Source organism: Callospermophilus lateralis, chromosome 6, assembly GCF_048772815.1.
Source record: "Callospermophilus lateralis isolate mCalLat2 chromosome 6, mCalLat2.hap1, whole genome shotgun sequence".
In the NCBI taxonomy this organism is placed as follows: Eukaryota; Metazoa; Chordata; class Mammalia; order Rodentia; family Sciuridae; genus Callospermophilus; species Callospermophilus lateralis.
In genome coordinates, this window is record NC_135310.1 from 105,785,708 (window position 1) to 105,813,139 (window position 27,432).

Here is a 27,432-nt window from a genome sequence, read left to right on the forward strand (position 1 = left end):
TGCACAAGTAAATGCTCTCTTGCTATTTAGCAGAAGTATCTCTGTTTTCTATAGTATCTTCTAGAATAAGTGAAAGAGTGACTTGGTAGAAATAAATGATTTATCCATCTCTTACTCTTTTCTTAGTCTGTCCTATAAAATGTTTAGCACAGAGAAGCTACAGCACTTCTCAGCCTGAGCCCCAGAAAATTATTACATCACTATGTTTTTATCAGGATCTATCTTGATAACATTTTTATGACCATAGGGATTAATGAAACCAAATTATCTAATTTTTTTAAAAAATCTTGTCTTTATGTGTTTATACATAGAAATATAACTAAAGTTCTTTTTCAGAACCAATACTCCTTCAATTAAAACTTCAATAAAAGCATTAGGAAGTGAAATTGAGTAATAACAGCTTGGAGCAACTGGAGGCAGAGTGTGATTTGTAGCATAAGGAGCAGAAAGAAATCATGCAGATGAAGAACTGAAAGGAAGGAAGTAATCTAAGAAGAAAATAATCTTGGCTGAGAAGTGTCTATCCCTCATCTGAAGAAAAAATTAGTTCTCAGGAAACAGCACCTGTTTCATCAAGTAGACTGTCTATAACAAATTAGCTATTCCAATTCACAAACTCCACCTCTAATATTTGAAGAGTTATAACATAGCCATTTTAAAAATATGCAGCAGCAGGCATTTGATAAAATAGTGTTCAATATGATAATCATTTCAATGTGATAATTCTTTTTTCATTTGAGATTTGAATTTTTTTAAGAACTAGTCATGAGCAATTGCAATATGTGGTATGACATATAATTTGGAGATCTTTATCAAACATTTTAAATTTATAGGCATAATTCTCATGCTGTACATAATAAAAACTTCTTATAATTACAAAAATTTCAGTGTATGAAAATCAACTAATCAGGATTTAGACTAATGCTGCAAAACAAATGAGAATAACTTTTTCAGGATAAATATATCTTGAAATATTGAATAAAGTAGCAAAGATAAGTAATCATTGTTTGATTGTCATCTTTAATTAAATGAAGAGTTTACACTGCTTTTTCATTGTCAAGGATACAGAGCACTTCTTGTTATGTAAAAATCAAAGAATGCATTAATAGTTTTAAACTTGGCATTAAACTACCTCATACGGATAAGCTGGCTGTTCAATTATAGTCACCTTTAGTGGAAAACACTGGCACTGTTCATTGGAAAAAATCTAAAAGATTACTTACAAATTATGCATCATTAATTTCTGATTTTTACATGCTTTTTATGTGTAATCACTGCTGTGTTTATTGGCCAAAGGTAAAATATGTCATCATTATAAATTATGTTGTTCATCTTTTAATTGCTCACAGCATTCTCAACTATAAACTTCCTCTTCAAATAACAAAAGACATAATCTTCCTTCCTCATATTTTTTTCTTCAACAGTGAATATTTAATACCTACTAATTACACATACATGCACATACACACAGCAAATTGTACTAGGTATTTAAAGAAAATGCAGTGCATGCAATTTATGTCAGTATTTTTAACCACTGGTTTTATAAGACATTATATTGATACTTATATCCATACCCAGATTATGGGCACATCCACATTACACAGATCAAAGTTTGCAAAGGCATGGTTAAATTATTTTTTCATGCATCAGAACTCGGGACTTTAGTTTTGTATTGCCCTTCCTAAGGCCTGTTTATGTTTTGGCTCTGTTATATCCACCAAAGTCTCACGTGTTGAAGGCTTCGTTCCAATAGAGTTCAACAGTATAGCTTTTGGAAAATGATTGAATTATAAGGGCTGTTACTTATCAGTGGATTAAATCACTGAGGGATTCACAACTGAATGTACTATTGAGAGGTGATGGAAGCTGTGAGAGGGGAAACCTACCTGAGGGTATGCCCTGGAAGATTTTATCTTCTCACTGGCCACATCCTCTGTTTTTGCTTCCTGGCTGGCATGAAGGGAACAGCTTTCCTCTGTACTTCTGACATGATATTCTGCCCAAAGCAATGGAGCTGGCTGACTATAGACAGAAGGCTAGCAGTCAATATAAATCTTTTCTTCTCCAAGTTGATGTTCTCAGGTATTTTATCACAGCAATAAAAAATCTTAGTTACATACTCTGTTATTTCCAGCATCAATTAAATGTTCTGATTTTCAAACTGTTTTAGAATATTGAGAATTGACATAGTTCTAATTTTGAAAATTTATTAAATAATCATTTATTCTTGGCCTTATACAAAATTACATGGAGGAAATTTTAACATAAATATTTTATTAAGGGTGAAAATTGTCACAGACTGTTTTTTACCAAATAAACCAAAGTATTAAAAATAAAAATAATTTTAGGGATATGATATTTTATTATGTTAAGGCACTAAGTAATTAAGTAATGTGATTGCAATGTCAAACTTTTTCACCTTAATGACTATCATTTAGCAAATGTCTAATATAAGCCCCATGCACTAGAGATTGCTTCTCTTCCATGAATATCTATAAAGAGACAGAAATACAGAATAAGTTTTCTATTCGTAGGAGACATCTTTACATGCAGACATAAGATCCAAGTTAGATTTGTAATTTGCTAGGCTCAGCATTTATCCAGTTGCAATGCCAATTCATATCTTCAAGTTTCAGTAAATACAAATCTTTCATTGTCTATAAAATATGTTCCTTCCTGTGTATTCTTTAACCATTTCAATGGACATCATACATATTGTCACCAATTGCGTGGGCTCATATAGTGTTCATGTTTTTGCACATATCATTTTTGTCTTTTGAGCAACTAAGGACAGATTTTTTTTTTGCATTGCTCATAGTATTTATGTTAACACTAGGTATGTTATAGATAATTAGAACATTATTGCTGACTAATCTGGTTTTCCGATAATTCCATTCTTTAGAAAAGTGGCAATGAAACCTACATTATTACAATGTGGGGAGCTGTGAAAGATTTCCACATCTAAGACATACCCCAGACCAAAAAATCATAGTATTTATGGGTAGGACCCAAAAGTCGGGGTTTTTCAAGCTAAAAATTTATATAACCTATATTGAAAAATTCACAGTAAAAAAGTCCTACGTCTTTAGAATTTTGAAGAAAATAGTGGCTCTACCTATAAATTTTATTTTAAATACATTATTTGTAGTGTTCTTAAGTCACAAAAAGAGAGCATCAAGGGTGCAACAGATTCTGTGACACTCATTTCATTTTGAAACATTTTTTCTACACTGTATGCAAGCCATTTCAGAGAAAAATGAGATTAAGAAATTCTGACATATTCTTATTTGTGGAGTTGACTTCACTATGGGTCTTAAAGTAGCTTCAATGTGGCATTTGAGTTACATAGAAGTTATTCTTCTGCTTCTATTCTTTGACAGTATGTGTCTTTTGAAACAGATTCTTTAGGACCAAAGTTCATTGGATGACTACTGTATCTCTAAAAAATGCCTAAGCGAATTCCTTGTTTTGAACACTTCTGGGAGATTACTACCATTTTCACTTTTCCCCCAGCTTGGAAAGCAGAATGCAAATAACATGTAGTGATATTAGTATTTCTCAATAAACTGAAGTAATGCGATTTTGCATCTTTATTATTTGTTCTTGGACTGGTTCATTTTGGGTTGTTATGATAACATACTTTAGACTGATAAGTTATAAAGAGAAGAGGCTTATTTTGGCTTATGGTTGAAAAGGCTGGCAAGTCCATCCTGTTGACTCAAGGTGAAAAGGAGAAGGGATGCAAGCTTGTATGGAAGAGGTCACGTGAAGAGGGAGATCATGGAGGTGCCATGCTCATTTTGTAGCAGTCTTTTCTTGTGGTAATCGATCCAGTCTCAAGACAGTGAGAATTCATTCCCACAAGAAAAGCAATGGACCCTCATACAGGCCCCAACACCTCTCACACAGTACATTGGAGGCCATCCTCTATATGATATTTGGTAGGAACAAATTTTGTTGAAACATAGCAGTTCTAAAAAACTTGAGGGGCTGCTATATTTTTGAAGGAAAGAAACACATTTAAAAAATTCATACAATGATAGATGATTTTCAAAATTCTGGGTTTTTAAAAATCATCTTCTAGATAGATCATGTAATATTCCTGTGTTAATGCTGGTAAATCTGAATTTCCCCAAAAATAAAAAATAAAAATAAAAACAAAATATACAAAAGCAACACGGACAATATTTACTCTGTATTTATAAATATAATGTAAAAATATTTTGTCTCTGAGTGGTAAGATCATGAATGATCTTTATAAAATTGTGTTTTTAACTACATTTTCATAGAATACCCGGTAGGATCATAATTATGAAAACATCAACAAACTTAACTTTCAGCTTCATAAATGAGAATCCTGAGCAATTTTAAGGAGTAATTGCCTGACATGTTTCTATGTTCTGTTGATCTCACATTTTACTTAGAGATTTTTCAACAAATATTTATTAAGTTCCTATTATATCCTACAACGAAAGGAGTTGGTATACATGTTTCAGCTCCTTCCATCATGGGAAAAAAAAAAACAACTACTTTTTTCTTCCCGCAAAATGTTATCCCATATATATTTCTTTATACTAAATAGGAGAATATCAAAGAGAAAAATTGTTTGACAAATACATAACTATTCTTCTCATCAGTTTTCAACATTTATTTACTAACTTCCCATCTGCAGTTGTCAAGTCAGCTAAATACCAGAAAATCCATGTAAAACACTAAATATATATGTATAAACACACATATATATAACTGTGTGTATACATTATACATGTGTGTATAATATATATATATATATATATATATATATATATATATATATGTGTGTGTAATCAAGGAATTATTTATTAGTTTTATAAACTTTATACTGAGAAATAATGACTTCAGTATATCAAAACTGAATTTTATACAATAAAACTGTGTTAAATAACCTCCCATACTAGTTCTCATAACCTCACCACTTTGCATACATTTACGAATTGCTAGTTTTTCTGTTTCACTTATTGCGTGCAAAACCAATAAAAACTGTTTTCCACACATCAAATATATTTGATCCTCTCAACATTATTATTTTTATCCCTATTTTACAGCAAAATCTGAAAACTGGATCAAAACTAAGGACATCAAGAATCAGTGACTTAATATATAAATGCACTCATCTGCTCTCTCATTTTCCAGTGACATACATGAGTCATGTGTAAGATAAATGCCTTAACTCTTTTCTAACCCTTTAAACTATGCATCATTAAAATAATAATTCAAATGCTCCATAATATCGTAAATGCTGTTGAGGTATCACAAAGATTCCATTCCAGGGAAAGTTCCTCTGTTTTCCAGGTAGGGTGTATATTGGCTACTAAGTGCCTGCATCTGTTCTCCATCAAGAGAATTGCCAGTGGCCAATGGAAGCCCCTTGCCAGGGAATTTCAACTCTCCACTTCCACTACTGACTGACTGATTATAAGTTCAGAAATTCTACGTTATCTCTCACAGATGCATACTAAAAAAAAGTCAATTTGAGTACAGAACAGTTATTATTAGAGGGTGGGAAAGCAGGGTGGCACCAAAATATAGAGCAGTAATAACATCTTGCATTATACATCACAGTGGAGCAATAACAGTTCACATAATCTGTTACATATTCTATGAAGTAAGTAAGTCAAAGTCCCCAAACACAAATTAATGATAAAAATAAGGAAATATTAATTACCCTGATTGAATCGGTACATATTTTATACTTGTAAAGCACAAAGTATGGGGTTGTCTTGTGAATTTGAAGAATGATAGAGCTGAGGTTGTGGCTCAGTAGTGGAGCACTTGCCTGGCATATGTGAAGCACTGGGTTCTATTCTCAGCACTGCATTTAAATAGAGGTCCATCAACAACTAAAAAATACATATTTAAAAAAAAGATTTGTTAGAGTAATAGGAAGGAAGGAAGGGAGGAAGGGAGAGAGGGAAGAAGGAATGGAGAGAAAGAGAAGGAAGAAAGAAGGAACTCCTCAAAAAAGGGGTCCCAAGAAAGGGATACTAAAGAGTGGCTGTTGTCTAGGGGTTCATATAAATCTATAGGGCTAAGGAAGGCAGCCTTGGACCCAAGGCATTCAGTGTGTACAAGCTCTTCACATACCGTTTGGTCTAATCAGGTTACCGTGCCTTTTATTTTGGCGGGGGTTGAGCATCGGGGTACCGATAACAAGATGTCTCACTTTTAAATTTTCTGCTTATATAGGAGTTGGCATGACCTTGATGAGGCCTGGCTCAAGTCTGCAGTTTCTCAGTCCTGCTACACAGAAACATGATCTTGAAGGAGCCCAAGCTTCCTGACTGCCCATTTTAACCCTTTGTCCCATCTCATTTGTGTTGAGATGATTATACTATACCCCATACATATGTACAAGTACTATGTTCAAATTTTCACAAAATGGTTGAAATGGAAACATTAACTTCCATGATTTGATCATTACATACCATATACATGCATTGAATTAAAATACTTCACCCTGCAAATTTAACAATTAAAATTATAATTGTTAAAAGTGGCTGTCTGGAATGCTACCCCTTTTAATAAGGGAAGGCTGGACTTTCCAGAAGACCATGTTCTTCCTTACCTTTTTGCCCTCCCTGTCCTGATTCTCTTCAGTACAGCTTTGTGCTGAAGAGTACTTCATCCACAAATCATAGTCAATCTAAGTGTTTCAATTTCTGCTTCTAAGAAACTTGACCTGGGAAACAAGTTGTGTGTACACGTGTGTGGGTGTAAATGGATCTTACACTGAAGAACAGAACACATTAATAATTTACAATTTAGATATTTGTTCATATAATTAGACATATGAATGATAAGAAGAAGAAAGTTAACCATTAGAACCTAGGAAACAAAGACCAATGCAATTAGATTAACATGTAAACTATCATTTTCCTAGAAATTAATGTCACCGAATAAAACCATTATTTTAAAGATAATTCAACAAAGTAACAGTTCATTTATAAGATTAATTCATGAGTACACAATGAAATTAATGCTAATTCTAAAATGCACCTGATCCCATGCCCCACCATTTCTTGGGGGGAATACAGAGAACCAGAGATGGTCAGTCATTTTCCTAAAGTCACCCTGTTGGACTTTATTGAGGCCTTGAACATTTAAGTTTCTCAAAAAGTTATACTTATTATTTCCTATAACATCACAGGGAGGAAAGAATTCTTATAAATGTTTCTGAAATCTTTTTTAACTTTTACTTATTTATGTATTTTATTTATATATGACAACAGAATGCATTACAATTCTTATTACACATAAAAATCATAAACATTATATATTTTATTTACTTTTGAGATGGGTTTTCTCTGTGTTGCCCAGGCTAGCTTTCAACTCTGTGCTCAAGTGACCTATTTCCTCAGTCCCCTAAGTAACATGTGTCCCATGCCTGCCAAAAATACATTTGAATTAGAAATTCAAAATACATGTATAGAAACATTTTATGTGCTCATTTTACGGCTTTGGGGGAGGTAAAAATAGAAATGCTAATAATCATGTTTATAGACTATCATATACCTAAAACTAAATTAAGAGTTTAGTTATATATTCTATATATATATATGATGATTTTTGTTCATCAAGGAAAATCTCTGATAGAAAATCTATATTTTAGAGACAAGAAAACTTGAGATTTCCACAATGAGAAACATTGTAGATTTCTAACCTGACAGTTTCTGAAGACTGCTTTTAATCAGTAAGCAATTGGTGACTTCACAAAAACTAGGGCTGTGATAATTTTTTAACACAGGAGTCTAATTAACTTTGCATTAACTAATCAGTTTTGGATAGCATAAAAATGACATAAAGGTAGTATCCAGATGCCACAGGGTCTTGCAGCAGAGTAGCACTGTGGCCTAAGAAGGTAGCCATGTTTCCTATGTATCTCATATAGCCTTTCTGCTTAGAGTGTTCTGCACAAAGCCCAGGAATGCAAAAATAACTTCAAGAAGTAAGAAAAGGAGAATTTCTTTTTTTTTTTTAAGAGAGAGAGAGAATTTTTTTAATATTTATTTTTTTTTTTAGTTTTCAGTGGACACAACATCTTTATTCTATTTATTTATTTATTATTATTTTTTTAATGTGGTGCTGAGGATCAAACCCAGTGCTACCGCTTGAGCCACATCCCCAGCCTGGAGCATTCCTTAAATAGAGTGTAATGATTCATAGTATTGATCAGTAAAAGACTCAAAGTTTCATTAGAAGAGTAGTTGAAACTTATTATAGCATATAAGGAAACTATTTACCCCTTTAATACAGAGATTAGATAAACAAATGAAAGACAGTTTCAGGATACTCCTAAAATTAGGAAACATGTTGTGAAGGACCAACAATGACCATAGTGGTTGTAAATGCAGAAAAAATAATATGGGAGATAAGGGAACCAAAGTGAATAGAAACAGTTGTTTAGAAGATTGTTGCTTTGTTAGTAGATTATAGCTTTGGGACTTTCTGACTCAAAGGGAACACATATATTTATTTAGTTTATAATGAAAGTGCTAATATTTGGCAAGCAAAATACCTTATGTAGCATGGTGCACATAATAATTATAAAAATATAAATATAAAATTAGAGAAAAATTAATAAGTGTGAATAAGAAGTTAAATATCTATTTTTCACTTTTGATCCACTTTGCATGTGAATTTCTACCTCTAGCTTAGTAGGTCAAACAACCTCTCATAAAAATCATATGCAATCCCATAGTTCACCAGCATTAGGGGCAAGCTTGTCCAGACACAGAAGAAAAGATGCACACAAAGTAGGAAACTAACAAGAAAATTCATACTACAAGAAAAGCCATTGAACATATTCCATCATATTTTCACCTTAAAGGTAATATTATTCCCATTCACATATTTCAAAACTTAGTCAAAAAATAATTTCCCCATATATATTGGTACAGAAATTTGACCCTGTTCATCAAACTATAAATCTTAAGCTTTTAACAATATAGACTACTCTTATAGAGTAATCCTGAAAACTCTGATGTTACAATGAGAATAATTTGGTTAAGAATTTTTAAAATATTGATTGACAAAAATGTGGATAAATTATAGCAACATATGTATTGAACTACAAATGTATATTAGTAAAAATTTATAGCAATTTATTTTTGATAGCAATGTGGAGAATCATCAAATAATGTCAAAATTTCAGTGAGACAAATAGCAATGAAATTTGAAACCACTTGTATGACAAATGCTCTTGCAGACCTTGTTGACCAAGATTTACTTGCACGACCAGACTTTGCCAAAGCAGGAAATAGGTGTAATATATATACAAGTCTGACTTCTCTCTCTCCACCTTGTTACAACAGATGAAACAAATATTTCATCCTGTTCTGAGAATCAACGGTAAGTGGTATTTCCTTTACTTCAGGATGAATATTTTATTATGCCAATTTATTTATAACTTGTTAGTGGCAAAATGATATAATTTATGCATTTATCTATTAATTTCAAAACTATGCTAATAAATTCTATTGAATAATTATGGAAATATACTTTTTAAGCTGAGAAGCTAACAAAAATAGCTCTATCACTTCAAATGTGCAATTTGATATTTTAATGAAATTTTTCATTCTAAAATTTGTAAGATAATCCAATTTCTGCCTATGACTTTCAGGAGCAATTACATTAGAACTATTTAATAGAAAAAGAAAAACTGTTATATTCCTGTGCATACTTCTGCATCAGTGACTATTACTACTATGAACACATGTGGCTATGCATTAACGTAGACATTATTAGAATATATAACAATGAGAAGACATCTTTGCTCATAGATTTAAATTGGTAAAAACAGTTTATTAATGATCATCAACATAAAATACAATTTATCCCATGAAATGTACTCAATTCAAAAAGAAAAAGATAAACTTTCAGAAGTTTTCCAATCAAAAGTTAAACTACTCTGGCTGTCACATTTATGCAAGTAATTTTAGTATAATGTCTATTGTGTATATTTTAAGAAGGCAGTTTCAACATAAAACTTTATACTTGTGACATAAGAAGTGATTTTGGAGAATATACCATAGAACTGCCAAAAGCCAACATGAGAGAAATAACACACCACTAGAGAGAACATTTTATTTAAAAGGATTTACTAATGCTTTTCTCCCTTGTGGCTAAATGCTGTTCAGGAAGTTCTGGGAATGTTTACACTATTGCTAGAGAGGATCAGCGTTGCTTCTTCTGCTAGTTAAAACCAAAATCTAGAATGTCTACCTGTGTGACTAAACTTCTGAAGGCAGATCAAAAGAAGTTAAATTGATGACAAGTTTCAAGCCCGGGAGCTACTCTGTAATGATGTGTGGGGAAATGAATCAGGGACCCTGAATTAAGCTCAGACTTGTAAGAGGCAGAGGTAAATAGTGAAAAAAGTGTTGGAGTTTTCAAGTTGTATAAATCAGCTACAGCTATGAATTCCAGTGATATCAAAACAAAACATACATCTTATGAATTGGCAAGGTAGCTATTCATATTTAGAATTTTTTTCAAGATTCTCACATTATGAAGTTTAGCATTCTTGCAAACTTTGGATATTGGCACAAGCTATTTGCTGCCTCATAGACACATGATGACATGAAAGAAAGTGGCCAGAGTCAAGATTAAATACTACATTTAAAGGTAGAAAACACTGTATCTGATACTTGTCTATTCTGTGACTAGTATGTCAGTATATGTATAACTATAATACACCCACTCCATGCACATGTGCTGATGTTTTTAAAAACATCTTTTCCTGTCCTACATAATCCTTTAAAACTTCTCTATTATCCTCTTTGGGGAGTGAGGACTTTCAAACCAAAAAACCTGGATTTACCAGTCAGTTCTGCTACTTGACAGTTTACAGTATTTTATTATTACATCTCTGATCCTAGGATTTCCTGTCTATAAATTGAGGTATTGGACAACATCATCTACCATGCAGGTTTTTATTAGTTTGAAATGAAGCCCATATTGAGTGACACAGTGCCTGGCACAAAACATGCCATCATAACACATCTCTGTTGCAATTATATTTGTTACTAATTTAGAACAAAGGGATATTTAAATTATTTTATCTAGTTGTGAATATAATCCATATACATTTACCTTTATAGGTAATGCTTAAATAAGATTTGGTTTATTTATTTAGTTAGTTAGATGTGTTAAACATTTTCACCAATCTCATATGCTTGATAATCTTGTCCTTCCTCTAGCATTTTTAATGCTATTTTGTTTGGTTTATCACTTACATTTTCTCAGCATCTCCACCAGTCAATATCATTTATCTGCTCCTATAATAACATTAAATTTTTTCAACAAAGGTTTGAAGTCCATCTTATTAAGCAATAAAGATCCCTCAATTAATTAGCCTTTTTATTTTTCAGTACTGGGCATTGAACTCAGGGATGCTCTACCACTGAGGTACCTCCCCATGGTTTTCATTTCTTCTTTTGAGACAGGTTCTCACTAAATTGCCCAAGGTGTCCTAAATCTTGTGTCCTCCTGCTTCAGCCTCCCAAACTGCTAGTATAAAAGGCATGTGCAATAGTCCCCAGCTTTTCTTTTAAAAGGTTACTTAGTTACTACAGACCAATCTGAATTTTTATTTCAATTAAAAAGAATTATAAAATCACCTTAAGATTGATAAATTTAGCATGTTAGCACATACCAATTAAGAGCATGAAAACAAGTTAATTTACTAAATCTTATGTTCTTTGCTAGAGTTTTAAAATTTTCTCCATAAAACAATTTTTTTTAATCTTTGTTTCCTGGATAATTTATAGTTTTGTTACTATTATAAGTGGCTTTTTAAAATCTTATTTTTAGGTGAGTGCTGCTAACATATAGCAAGGGTGTTTTGTAAGTCATTAGTGCCTCTCGCAAAGTAGTTGTATTCTCTAGATAGATGATCATGTTCTTTGAAAACAATTTAATTTCTCTTTCACAAGACTTACACATATCACACATTTTTTTCTTTTTAATTATTTTATCAGGATGTCTCAGTATTGTGTTAAATAATATCATTAGTCATTCGTTGCTACCAATATTAAATGCAATGTGCCTAGAATTTTTCTAATAATCATTATATTTTCTAATAACCATTTTCTAATAACCATTATATTATTTTTCTAATAACCAAGAATATTTAAAATATTCTTGCTACCAAATTAATAATCTCCTCTATTCTCCATATTTTTAAAGCTATATGTATAGATTGAATTTGATAACATTTTGTCATATATTTTTAGTATATTAATGTAATAAATGTAATGTAATGAATTTCACCAATGAACTTACCAATATAGAATCATCTTTGCATACCTGTTACAACTGTACTTAATCATACTATTTTTAATGCATTTTTTTAAATTGGTGAATTAATATTTTGTTTGCATTGCATTTATGAAATAGTTCTATACATCATTTAGTATTATTCCATGCATTCGGGCTGAGGATATAGCTTAGTTGGTAGAGTGCTTGTCTCACATGTACAAGGCCCTGGGTTCATTCCCCAGCAGCATACACACACACACACACACACACACACACACACACACACAGATCTATACATTAGACCATTAAGCATCACTGCAATGAAATACCTGAGCAGACTAACCTCAAGCAAAGAGGCTTATTTACTTACTGTTTGGGAAGTTTAAGGGCATGATGCCAGCATTGGCTTAGCTCTGGTGAGGGACCTCTTCTCTGTGTCCCACAGTGGTAGGATAGCAATGTTCAGAGAGCATGCAGGAGCAAGCAGTCATGTTCCCAAACAGGAAGCCAGAGTAGGGTGGGAACATTCCCACTTTTAAAACAATCCTCCCAGAGAACTGTACAGGTAGTATAGGAGAGCTACTTCACCCCATCAGAAGGGGTGATCCCAAGTCAATTAAGGACCTCCTTCTAGGACCCACTTTTTAAAAGGTGCCCACTACTTGCCCATAGTGTCCCTGATGGACTAAGCTCTCAACATAAGAATCATTGGAGGGCAGGCAACATCCAAACCACATCATCCTCATCTTTTATAAGAATTAATCCCTGGATCATTTAAATTTTCTGCCACTTTTTAATTTATTATGTCTACTTTCTCCAAATGTTCTTTCTTCCTAATGTGTATTCTGAAGAATGGCAACAAGTGGAAATATTCTGGGATTAATTCCTAAAATGGATTTGAAAAAAAACCCAGTAAATAAAATAAGCCAATTTTCATAAATGAAACTCAAAGATCATTAAAAACACTGAACTCATGAATATGAAACATATATTTAAAATATCATGATTAAATAGAGTTATATTAGGACTACAAGGATGATCCAAAATTAAAAAATTCACTGGTGAAATCATAAAATTAATAAAGAAATCAGATGAAAAAATGTTTTATCATTAAGTTCCTACATAGAGTATTTAAAAAGAATAGAAGACAATAAATTAGAAAGAATTGATCATTTGGCAGAAATAGTAGAGTAAAAACTTATAGGAAATATGGCTTTTTTAAAAATCAAACAAACATAGGTTTTGGAGGAAAGAAAGGTAAAACTGTAATAGCAATTATATTACATATATCTTAATTTTTCTCAGTTTCTCTCACACATTGGATTTTATGTTTCCCTCATGTTTTCTTGCTGACCTGATTCCAGACAAAGTGCTCTTCCATTGCTGCCAATATTTGTAATGAATAAAAGTGAAGCCATGATAGTATTGAGATGTGAACAGGAGCTAAAAAATAATTTTCATTACAACTTCAGGCTTGCCCCTACCCTGAAATACACACTACCGTCCACTTCACATTCAACACACACACACACACACACACACACACACACACACTTATGCACACATTTGCTGTGTGTGGATGAGTATGTCTGTGAGTCTTTGTGCATATTTTCATTGTTAATATGCAATGATAACCTAAACTGAAAAAATAATTCCTTTTCTTACTTAAGTGAGTGTTTCAAAACATGGTGGTATTCCTAATATCAATCAATGTAAAGAAGCAGAAAAATGTGATAGTATAGTTGAATCACATACACTTATTTTCCAGAAAGACATTTTTCCCCCATAGATTTGTAATTAGTAATACAGCATCAACACTTAAAATTGAAAACCTTTGAAATCCCTGGATTTGGCTTTTCTCACCTTATCAGGAGAAATCACTAATCTCTTTGGAAGCAGAAAAAGTTTTATAGAAAGGTATATAAAAGGAGAATGTAGCAAAACAACTGTTTTAAAGTGAGAAAATATAAAACAATCTAGAGTCTTTTATGAGCAAATAGCGAAGGAAATGTAAAATTGCACTGCACACATTCAGAAAGTGTCTATACGCAAGACAGAAGAGAAGCTTTTTGTCCTAATTCCTTCCCAAGTCTTCTTGCATGACTCTATCAAATGGATCTGCAAACAGTTCATATTCCACTTACACTACTGTATGCAGCAGCCCTAGGGAAAGGGGATAGGTTGAGCTAAATGTGATGATGATAGACGAAGAAGAAAAAGAAGAAGGAGGAGGAGGAGGAGGAGGAAGAAGCAGCAGCAGCATTTTTATGTTTGCCCCATTAGAAATGTTGATTCCCAAACCCACAAATTGTCTAGATTCTTACCCATCTCTCACCAGATAGGGTCAGCATCAGAGAAAATAAACCATTACTCTTCATTTTTGCACACATAATAAAATATATCCAGTTCACACTGTGAGGTACAACTATACATGAGCATCAGGCTCTCTTAATGGTATGCTAGAAAATGGAGGGCAGGAATGTGTCTTATTTATTTGATTATGTACAGCAATGCCTTATATGCTAAAGTGCACAAAATATGGTCAATATCTGTTAAAGAATAAAATTTAATTGTCTTTGATTTTAAAAAAGGAGGAAGAAGAAAAGATACATTTTTTTTTTGCTCTCAAAATCTATAGGAGGCTCACTTGAGGCTGCTGTCAGAGGGGTATGCATGTATAAAGGAACTAGGATAATAGAGAGTCCTCTGGAGATATTGAAACTCTGAAGTACCCCTGAGCAGGTACAGAATAAAAAATTCTGAGCCACAAGCATTGAAGATGGCATTTTGACCTTTACAATCTCACAATAGTTATAGAAAAAAGCCAGGTGAACATTAAAAAAATTAGATAAATAAAATGGTGCACATCAATATGAAAACATGATTTAATCAAAAGTGTACTGTACAGCCTTTGAATGATCTTATCCAGGGAGAAGATCAGTACTTTTTGAGTTCACTTAAGAGTTTTTTTCAGGGAGAAGGACTTAGAAATGCTCTTGAAGGATGTAGTTACTGTCAGGATTAAAGATTAACTCGATCAAAGGTAAGAGAGGCACATGATCAAAGGATAATGGAGATATAAGTAAGCAAAGTGTCCTCACTAGAATTATGGGGGAAAAAAGGATTGTTTAAAGAGTTATGTCACTGATTGGAATCAATTATTAAGGAAGGGTGGAGAAGGAAGCCAGATTAGACAGAAGTAGAAGTGGAGATTTGGCATGGTGTGGCTTCAGTATTTCTGAGGCTACAAAAGCTTTTAGAGTTGACTCCAGTGTAATGAAGAGGTCAAAACATTTTACCCCAACACACACAAGAGTGTTCACAGGGAGGGTCAGAAGCCTGTCTTTATCACATGTAGTCCCTGGAGGCCTGGCAACAGAGGGGTTCCTTGATGGCTGAGGGACCAAGTATACCACATGGTAAGAAAATACTAGTGAAAATGCTAATACCTGTAGCATGTGATGATTTCTATTTTTTCAAAATGCTTTCATATTAATGTATGTGCTCAGACTTCACAAAGTCCCTATGAAGTGACCCTATGTCACCAATATTCTAACTTTCAATTCCACAAAGCTAGTTACAGATAAGGTAAGCATCATCAACACCCACAAATTCCCCAGATTCTTAACACTGAACTCTTTCCTTTATTATTGTACCAGGTACAAACACTTATGTTCGATCAGTATGGCCTCAGGTATCTCTGACACATTAAGAGGTCTTCTTGTGATATTAATCTTTTGTGTCAGCTTCACACAAAATAATTTTTCTCCATGTTCTTCCTTTTCTGCCTTCATGATTATTAACTTGTTCTCTTAACTCTTCTTCTGCTTTTCTTAAAACTGCAGAATAAATACAGTCAACATTTTCATACTGCTATTACTGAAATTTTAATGGTGCATAAGTCCTTAAATTTCCTCAACCTTCTATAGAGAATAGATAAAAGAGTGACACTGAGACAAAAGGATATGTGTCCTTCGTATTTATAGATGTGCTTCAGGAGCTTCAATTTAGCACTTCCAATTGTTCTATATGACCCCATTCTGGAGAGCTTCTGAGCTGAATTCTCTTTCATTCTACTGTTAGGAAATGGCACATGCTAATTTCTAAATTGGAAAAAAAATATCAATTTACAAAAAGGATGGCAAGTAACCATCAAGGGCTAATAGCAGTAGTACACCTCTAACAGGAATACTTAGGAACTATTACTAGCTCTGAATGGTCAACTTAAAGAAGCCATTCCTGGAGTCCAAAGTCAGTAACTTCACAGGTCAGTGTGGCATTAGCATCATTAGGTGTGCCTGAGGGGCTTCACTTTAGTACTTCCCTTGTTCTTTCCAATCCTACTGGAAGATGAGCTTCAGCAGCACGATCACACTATCATTCTACTGCTGCATGTGGCACATACCATGTTCCCCTATTGATCAGTCTAGGATAAGCAGCTCATTACTCCATGCACCTGTGTTACCATGTACTGAGCATCTTAATGCAGGTTTTTGTTCCTTGTGTTCTGTTCTTCCAGTGATGGCATCATATCCAGTGCTGCTGTTCCTGGCTGCCGTGCTGCATTCATTCTTTCTTGCATATGGAAATGAGGTATGGCTAAGGTGGCTTATCTTTTCAGAACAATTCAGGCAACCAGGAGGAAACACCAGGTCCTGTTTCCATCTCCAAAAGTGAACAGGGCTACCAGGTCTAAGACATGGCAAAGTGTTCACTGGTAGCTCAGGCTAGTTAACACACCCAAGCTACATGAGTATATAGTGCACTGGATATACATTTCCTCTGAATCTATATGGGCATAAACTTAAAATATACAACAAAAAATTCAAAGTGCAAAAAAAGAGAGAAATATGTTTAATACTTATGAAAATGAAATTGAATATTGGCTATATTATATAATATCTATTATTGTTAATTAGACCTATTTTCTTTCTTTTTTAAATTGACCACCAAAAAATTAAAATTGCATGTGCCTGAACCCTGTGTCTAGCAGGACAACCCATGTCTATGTGCTTAAACTAATAAATTCCTCCTATTCCAAGAAGTGTGCTTGTTAAATCCAATTCAGTGTCACCCCCACAGAAAATGAATAATATATGTACACAATCTCAAATTAGCATGACTTCATCACATACATCACTATATTTAATTTTGACAGATACTGTGCTAGAACAATTATACTTGTTTTTTAAGCCTTAAAAAATCACTATAGGTCTTAGGTGGACTTTTTCCTATACTCTTATAACATATATGATTAGAAACCAAATACTTTATTTATAACATGATACTTTTCTTAAATGACCCCAAGAACAGGGCCAATCATCATGATTTTTGATGGGGTGTGTCTTTCCCAGAGAATATGTTTAATTTTCTCACCAGAAAAACTCCTGGAAGTTAGATTTGACCATTGCTGTTTGTTCTCACACAGCTCTTGGCTTTTGGCCCACAAGTCAAGCTAGGATTCCCTAGGACTACAACTCAGTTCAAACCTCATTTGACACACAATAATAATAGTAACTGTGTTAACACAATCAAACTATCAATCTGGAGACTTTTTTCTCATTATTGAGGGTTTCGTACAAGTAATTTCCTGTCTTTGCAATTTATTTTCTATAAAGATTATATTGTATGACTTTTCCAATGACCTGTTACCTCTCTGGTCTGTTTCCTGTTCATCACGTGTAAAGTTTTAAAAAGGGGAATGACAGAGAGATCCAGAAACATCTTTTGTATAGTCTTTTTAGATCTTGAACACGTACAATTCATCCTGCCTTCTTCAATATGTCACAAAATTCCTCCTATCATTTTTGCTATGTGGTATTATAATGATATACTTATACCATATTGCTTATGGAATCTAAACACTTTAAATTAGATACTAATTTTCAATTTTATACTGTGCACTTTTAATATTTCTAGTCAGGTACTAAAAGGTTTATTCATATTTAAATAGAAAACTGAATATGTATCTTAATCAATAGAATTTTTATCTATAAAGCAAGATGGTATAAGAAGTAAAAAGTCATTACTTCTTTCTCAGAAACCCACATTTTTGTGTTTTAAAATGAAACTACATTAATCAGGTTTTTGAGGCCAACAGGAAATATCTAGGGATGTTACTTTCTGCTTTGATAAAACACAGAAATTGGCCACTTTGCATTCAGTTGTCAAAATGATGAATTTTGTTGTGGAGTCCTTAAACTAATGCTATAGGACATTGGGCATTCTTTCTACTTGAGTCAGTAGCTGTGCTGAGATCCTTTGAACAAAGCATCACAATGGCAATGGTCCCTGTTCTTAGGAACATTAAAGCAGGAGGGAGTAATGAACATACTATTAGATAACAGCAATAAAATGTGGTTACATCTAAGAGAACAGAATTTGGAGAGTCTTGAGGATACTCAGTATGGAGGGATGGAGGATAACTGATCCCAAGGAATAATATGAAATCTAAGGCATTCCTGCCACTTTAGACTTATATTTGAAATTTCTGCTCATCCTTATAAGATAGCATGTTGTGTAAATTTGGATCACTTTTATCTCTTGTGTCAACAATTCACACAACCTCATTCTACTTTTCAGACCCACACATATACAAAAATAAATAAATAAATAAACTCAAATATCAGCATGGGAATTAATATCTTCTCAGTTACATTTCTGGTAATAAAAATATAGTCATCTATAGTCCATTAATTGAATGACTTCATTCCCTTCAGATTCCTTGGACATTTTTTAAAAATATGGTAAAATCATCTTTTGAGTGATCCTACAAAATTTGCTACATAATACATAAGTTCTTTTACTACATATGGAGCACTACATATGTACTTGGTCTATGCCTAAATATTTCTCATCTGGACACCTGACACCCTGTCAGATGAATGTTACTCCTAAAGTCTTCAATAAATCATGTTTGTCCACACTTAACATTTCCTTGCTGTAGCCTAATGGAGTGTTAATGTCTTCATGGTTTCTACCGTGTACTTAATAATACCACTCATATAGCCAGAGAAAAGGAAACTTTTTCTTAAAACCAAAACTGGCATTTTTGGCCTCAGTGAATTTTTTAATTTGTCATGCCATAAATTACATCCCCATTCTCTAAACTTCAATGGTCTACTTTTCCTTTTAAAATTCATAGCTTTGGCTTAGTTTCATTGGCAATGCTTAACAACTAAAGTTGGTTTGAAATAAACACTTTTTAAAATGATTCTTAATCTCTTAAAAAATTAAAGATTTATTAATTATTATATGGAATTTTCAAGTATGCTAAAATAATTCTAATTGTGTTTCCCTTTAGAATCAAGATTTGAATGCTCTATCAACCACTCGAAAGGAAGTTCAAAGTGAGATTGTAAATAAGCACAATGAACTAAGAAGAGCAGTATCTCCCACGGCCAGCAACATGCTAAAGATGGTAAGAGTTAGTAATTTAAGGAAGGTAGCTGGAGGCACTCTGAGCTGTGTACGAGCAGACATTTGGTAGGTGGCATCACGTAACATTGTGGCTTAGGAAGAGCTGCCTCTCATTTGTCATTTCATTTGAGTTGTGTTATGTTCATGGCAGAATTTCTTCATTTCCTTTTATAATGATTAAATAACTTGTCAGCTTTTTGGAGCAATTTAAGTTATGGTAAGAGAAGTGAAACCAAATCCTTAGGTATCCAATGAAAGGCCACTGTTCTGCTCACTCTCCTCTAACTCTTAATAATACAGGAGGATCAAGAAGACTTCTTTTAGGATCAGATCAGTGAAACAGTCTACTTTTCTGGCCCCAGCATCAAAGGCCATATGTCTCACTAAATTAATCAATAGGAACAAAACAAAAATAATGGAAGGAATTAGGATGAAGTATGCCAGCTCATTTCTATTGTAAAAAATATTTTCAATATTTAACATGATTAACATGACTTAGGTGTGCCTGCTGTGCCATCATGTATAAACCAATACCTGTCTTAGAATGTTCAATTACTTAGGGTAGATGTTTCTTTGGAGCAAAAAAAAAAAAAAAAAAACAGTAAATTATTTTTTTTTCTAAAACCACTGGCAGATTCCTCTATGGAAATTGTATAATGATGAAAGACCAACATATCTATTTGACTGCAAAGATTAGGCACCTTTGAGTTTAGAGCTATTAAGTGCACATCTTTCCTTTCCTTCTTTTAGAAATGGAGCAATGAAGCTGCAGCCAATGCCCAAAAGTGGGCCAACCAGTGCAGTTACAGTCACAGTGCCCCAGATGCCCGAAAAACCAGTATGTACATTAATAAATATGTGTTGGACAAATGGACAATTAAAATAACAAGGGACCATTTTATGATGTTTTGTTAGAAAACTTTAAAAATAACACTGCTGCCTTTGTCTCTATAGTAGAGAAAACACTGATTGTTTGCATTTCATAAATACTCACACAGTATCATCTTTGAACTTATAAACCAGCTCAGGAGTCAAGCAGGTCATGGACCACCTTTATTCATTTGAATAAGAAAACCAACTGCTTGGAGTAAAATGATTAATAATTAGTGTCATACCCTAAATTATAATTTCTAATTTCTAACCCAGTATTTCTTTAATAAAAATGTAGCCTCTTTGTGTCTTAATAATGATTTTTAAGTTTATAACATATATTAAATTTGATCAAATTATTTCTGTTTTACTTAAAAAATATTTACTATATCAGTTACACTTATTTCCTTTTAAAAATGTGATGACAAAAAGTCTGTATATTCTGGGTGCCCACCAAGCATATTTTCTAAGACTAATAACCTATAAGACATGACTTTTACATCAAGGAGCGTGAAACAATGACATAAAATATCACATAAATGAACTATGAGATACCATTTTTTTGAATTATCAAAAAGACCTAGATAATCAAGCTCAACTGGAAAACAGATATCTCACAAGTTTTAAGATAGGATCTCATTGCTATTTGTATTACTGATAATACAATTTAAAAATCATAAAGAAGCATGACTATATTTGGTACAAGATTGAAAGAATTGGCCTAAAAGATGCCAATCTTCTGTAAAAATCTTCTTTCTCTTTTAAAGAAGCTATCAAAGAGTAGTTTACATTCTCTTTAAGAAGTATGCAGACATTACATTTCAAAATCCAAATTTAAACATTTGCAGAGCGTAAAAATACTGAGATACTTTTAAAAATTGAGATTTTTGGGGGGCTGCAATTCTAGGAGGAGAGTTTAGCCTATGATATTCTGATTGGCTGATTAAAGGGAATATACACAAGTGACTTTAAAAATACCGTCCGTCCGTTGCTTCATTCTTCGGGTACTGAAAGATTGCCTGTAAGATTTCTTTCAAAGTGTACACAAAATAATGATCCTTAACAGTTATTCACATTTTTATATATGAAAATTTCTAGTGAGTGTGGGCTAGAGCAGGAAAGAAATTGCAGGAGTTGGTGTCTGCATTCAGGATGATTACCACAGTAATCTGAACCCGCATGAGGCAAACACCTTGACGAAGTGACTGTATAAATGAGTGAGTCCAGGGAGAGCAGATAGTAAAGAAAGACTTCTCCATCTGCCTCAAGCTTTGCATGTGTGTCCAGCATACATGTGTTGGGCACATCTGGCTAACATACAGCCATAGGTGCTAAGGACCTGAGGCACACTCCTTATGTGTCATCCAGGGGTCAGTGACTTTGGGCACCATGTTTGAAGCATATAGACTCTGTGTCTGTGTGAGAGCTTCTATATGCGCATTGCATACTTTATTACTTCCCTCACAAAAGATTTGTTCTTTTATAGATATAAGCTGTGGTGAGAATCTCTTTATGTCAGACTATCTTCCTTCATGGTCAGAAGCAATCCAAGGCTGGTATGATGAGCACCATGATTTTATCTATAATGTAGGGGGAAAGACACCTTCTGCAGTAGTTGGACATTATACTCAGGTAAGAAAAGAACTGGAACACCTGCTGATCTACATACCCTAGAAGTAAACACTCTCCAAATTTGACCGATTTGAATATTGAACTTGAGGGAAGACCTTAAATAGATATAGAATTGTCTGGACCTTTGTTGAGTATCTGGGCTGTCATTTTTCAATAGCTCACAGGCTTTTGGTAAAAATTAAAAATTCTCTGTATTTTTATAATATTACTCTAAATGGATAAAGGAGAGTAAATGGACATGAAAATGTAATAATTTTAAAATGCTTTAATTTGATTCCATAAATTAAATATATCCATAAGGCATATGTAAACAAAGTAGCATTCTTTTCTGGTGTGTAATTCTTCCTATTTTATATTTTCTTCTTCTCTAATGTACTCCTATTTTCACTTATTGATATGTAGGTGGTTTGGTACTCATCTTTCCATGTTGGATGTGGAGCTGCCCTCTGTACTAATGAAAATTTAAAATACTTCCTGGTTTGCCAGTATTGTCCTGCGTAAGTGTACATTTTAGAATGTTTTGCTATTAATATCAAATAATACCAAATTCACATTAATGTTTCGATTATAAAATAATAATGAACTAAAAAGTTACTCAAGAAAAGGGGAAGGAAATGAATTTTAGAGGACTTTCTAAAGTTGAGACATACATAACCAAATTCTCAGAAAGACCAAATTCCCAATTCCTAGATTTCTGAATCTTGGTCCTAATACTTATGATTTGGTTTCCCTCTCTGGTGCCATTCCCCAGACTTAGTGTTATACATTGTGAGTACATATGTAGTTGTGAATGATGTACCATTTTCTGGATTTCTACTAACATATCTTACTAAGTTCACACACTAGAAAGTGAAAGCTTGATGTCAGATCAGGGGTAAAGGTGAGAAGAAATGAGGCATGATGCATTTCACTGATTTAGTTATTCCAGTCCTTTCTTCTCAATGTTGTTACTCCTGCTTATCTAAAACCCTTGTCTTATTTCATTAAGAAATGATCAATTCTTGAGCTTCAAAGGCTTTTTAAGAGAGTCTTAATATTTTTCAAATTTAAGCCTTTGCCTCTCAGAATTTGTGACAAAAACTACTGTAGGAACAATTGATTATGATCTTAATTTATAGACAGAAACCAACCCTTTTTTAAAGAAATATGTTTGTATGTTCCAAAAATTTTAAATGCAATCCTGTGAGTATAATGAAAATATATCCACAATCTGTCAGTTTTAATTTCTTTTTTTTTAAAAAAAATATTTATTATTTAGTTGTAGTTGGACACAATATCTTTAATTATTTATTTATTTTATGTGATGCTGAGGATTGAACCCAGGGCCTTGCCCGTGCTAGGCAAGTGCTCTACCACTGAGCCACAATCCTAGTCCCTTAATTTATTTTTAATACATAGATTTTTTTTTTTACACTGAGGGTAGAATGTGTTTTCAACCAAGCTCCCTACATGATTCATTTTGAAGTTCTAGATAACTCAGGTGACGTGGTATTACAGTTTGAAAAGACATATTCAGTAAGGTCCTATTGGTGTTAGGTTGAGAGTACTGAAAGACCCTAGGAGAAAGCATCAAATGCCTTAGCCAAGAGGAGATATTGAGAGCCTGACACCTGAAATAAGAGTTATTGAATAATAAATGGAGGCAAGGGAGAGAATATCCTGAACACTTATATCATTTCACAAGTGCTCACATCCATGTAGCCATACTCTGTGTGCAGAGGCTGAGAAAGCTTCATTGTCTTGGCCCTTGTCCCTCTTGATAAGCTGGAGAAAACAACTCTCTTGTATTTTTACATGTTAATAACCAAGAGGATAAAATTCATAATAAGCTACAGGATAGTTACTGTAAGACTGAGATTGTCACCCTTAATCTTTTTTTTAAATAGATATATTTTTAGTGTGGATTAACCTTTATTATTTATTTATTTGTTTATATGTGGTACTGAGAATCAAACACAGTTCTTCACATACACTAGGCAAGCAGTCTACCACTGAGCCACAACCACAGTCCATCACTTTGAATCTTTTTCTAACATTCCCATTTTTGATAAACATAAAAATTTCACATCACGCACATGCTACTTATAGACATTCCCAAATCTTCCTAACCCTATTCCCTTTCTCAAACATACACCAAAAATTATTTGAAAATCAACAACCCCACCTGGAATCCAAAAACTACATTGAAGCTTTATTTACCCTGTTTCATATTGTAGAAATTATGACATTGTTTCATTTTTAATTGCAAAATACATGTAAGTGGTATTTTTCATACTGTACCCCTTTGAACTACATAATCTTCTTTTTCTCTAGGGAATATGTTTTACCCCTAGCCAGCACCTTGTTGTGCTTCATCTTAACAATTCAACCATGTCTGTTGGGAAATGAAGAGAGTATTTCCACATTGAAATGCACTCTCAACACTTTAGACTAGTTATTCTATTTCAGTATCTCAGGTTCAGAATTTACAGTCAAGGAGATTAGTGAAATGGTGAGTTATTCCCTTACTTTGCATTGCTATCTGAACACACTTAGGTAATGACAGTTTGCATTGGTTATTTAACATAAGTAAAAACATTTAATAAATATCTATGTATATTTGGTGATGAACATTAATCTCAGAGTATAAACTAAACAGAAAATCTTTTAAAATGACATTTTTTTTTTCATTTAAAATTGCAGTGGCAATTATCTTAGTAGAATAAATACCCCTTATGACAAAGGAGCACCTTGTGGCATTTGTCCTGGTCATTGTGAAGATGGACTATGCAGTAAGTTCAAAGTGATTACCTTTTTAGTGTAGTAAAAGAGCATGGCGTTTTATTTTTAAAGAATTTAGAACTCTGAATGTAATCAGTTTAAGTGATACCTTCATGCAAACCAATAACATAAGAGTATTTTAAGTAAAAATTTTTCACGTTTCTGTATCTAAGCATTATTTGAAATGAAAACCCTATTATCATATATAATCTAAAGAATTATCCACAATTTATGTATATTTATGACTATACTTAGCTTGTTATATATTGGCATCTATGAAAATGTTTCCATGGGAATAATTCATCCTTGCATCAAGATTAGTGTCATTAGCTAGGAGCAGAGGCCTGCAATCCCAGAGATTCAGGAGGCTGAGGCAGGAGGATCACAATTTCAGTGCCCTAAGCAACTTCATGGGCCCTGTCTCAAAATAAAAATAAAGACCGGGGAATGTAGCTCAATTGCAACCCTGGGTTCAGTCTTCAGAACCAAAAAATAAAAAGAAAAGGGAAAAGACTAATGTCAATGTCATTATATCAAAGCTGGCATTTTTAAAAGGGAAAACAGATACATAATGAAGGGTTTTAAATGATACAATATGGCTCAGTCCAGAGAGGCAAAACAAAAATAGCAATTTTTATATGCCAATAAATTTATCACAATTCCCTAATTCATCCATAATGTTCTTAGAATTGTTACATTTAATTTAAAATAACTTACACCTCCTTTCGTTAGTAATGTGTGTACATTTTTAAAAGTTAAAATCAAATCCATATATGGTATTATTTCAAATGTTTTAGAAAAGAGAGAGTAAAATAAATATCATATATTACCTAATATTTGGTATTATTAATGGAATTACAAAGAGTAAGGATTTGGGTTTGTAAAATTATTTGTGTTAGTAAAATTATTATGAACAATTCAAGTGACCAATTCACTAAGATTTTTTACCTTTCAAACTACATTCATCTGAGTAAATTATATCAATCCTTTCTGAATGAATTTTGAAAGATTTTACACAGAAGTGTTATGATCAGGAGTGTGTTTTATAAAGAGTTCCTGGAAGTAGTATGAAGAAATAATAGAATAAAAGCTAGCTATGAGACAGTTGATAAATATGGACTCACAAACAAATATAAATCTTTACTGCATTAGTGCCAAAGGAATGAAAAGTAGTAAGCAGAAGAGAGAGAGAGAGAGAGAGAGAAAGAGGAAAGAGAGACAGAGAGAGAGAGACAGAGAGAATAGTTAGTAATTGTTGGTTGTGCTTATTAAATGCTGATAAAAAAAAAAAACAAAGAGAGTGCTGGCTATGGTGGTGCATGCCTGTAGTCTCAGTTGCTTGGGAGACTTAAGCAGAAGGGTCACTTGAACGAATGAATTTGAGACCAGTCTAGATGACATTGGTGAAACCCTCTCTCAAAAATCTAAATCAAAAAGTAAAAAGAAACAAGATCCTGTTATTTCCTAGTTCCTGTTTTGAATTATTCAGTTGTTAGAACTGCCATTTCTCTGAAACTGGGTCAATGGAAGGTTATGGGCTCCTGGATATCAACAAAATGTAAAGATTATAGATAGGATGATGAATATAATTTGAGATTTGTTCAATTTTTGTCCACTGCGGGGTGTTAGAAAATAGAAATGTTCAATACCCTATATCTTTATCTTTCTACAAAATTACTCCTGTGAGAAAGACTAGTGACATCAGAGTCTAGGTTAACTGTGTCCATAAAATTTCTACAATAATGAAAATATTCAGTATTTTCACTGTGCTCTAAGGTAGCCCCCTTTTAGATTTCAGTGACTATTGAGCACTTGGTATAAAACTGGTGTTGCCATGGTTCTGAAATATTACTTTTAATTAAATGTAAGATTGAACAAGCATATGTCTAGTGCTATAATTTTGGATAACGCAGTTCTATACACATTCACTTATGTGAATTTTATTCTAATTTTTTTATTTGGAATATATTTTATTTTTTTCCACATTTTCTATTGGTGCACTATAGTTGTTCATGTGGTGGATTTGTTGCATAGTCACACATGCTTACAATATAACAATATAATTTGACCAATACCACTCACTAGCATTTCCTACTGTGTATTTTTTAAATAGAAAGCCCAATTTATCTTAGAAACATTTTTTAAATCCTCAAATTAAACAAAAAAGAGCAAAGTTTGTTCTTCTCAAGATTGAGATAATCATCAAAGTGTAATGAGATCAACTTGGTAGTTCACTTCCCTTCTCCAAATTCACATTGAATTTACTGTGTGTGTTGCTGCTATGGAGAAAAACGATGACAAGGTTTTTAATTTTTTTTTATTTCAGCCAATGGTTGTGATTATGAAGATGCCTATGCTAACTGTAAAGATCTGAAAAATTCACTAACCTGTAAAAGTCCAATAATCAAGAATAGTTGCAACGCCACCTGCAATTGTGAAAACAAAATTTATTAA

The 27,432-nt window shown here is 33.0% G+C and overlaps 1 protein-coding gene across 1 annotated transcript; it reads left to right on the forward strand.

Annotated features, from left to right (window-relative positions):
- Positions 1-16,512: 16,512 nt before the first annotated feature.
- LOC143401958 (cysteine-rich secretory protein 3-like) lies at positions 16,513-27,432 on the forward strand. The gene is made up of 8 exons (XM_076859497.1): positions 16,513-16,564; positions 16,817-16,890; positions 19,601-19,717; positions 20,467-20,554; positions 22,073-22,218; positions 22,621-22,715; positions 24,901-24,989; positions 27,305-27,432. The coding sequence occupies exons 1-8, from the start codon at positions 16,513-16,515 to the stop codon at positions 27,430-27,432; spliced, it is 789 nt and encodes a 262-aa protein (XP_076715612.1).

Coding starts and splice junctions, on each gene's coding strand:
- LOC143401958 (XM_076859497.1), top strand. CDS start 16,513: ATGGTCAACTTAAAGAAGCCATTCCTGGAGTCCAAAGTCAGTAACTTC. Junction 19,718..20,466: donor CCAGCAACATGCTAAAGATG/GTAAGAGTTAGT, acceptor TCCTTCTTTTAG/AAATGGAGCAATGAAGCTGC. Junction 22,219..22,620: donor TAGTTGGACATTATACTCAG/GTAAGAAAAGAA, acceptor ATTGATATGTAG/GTGGTTTGGTACTCATCTTT.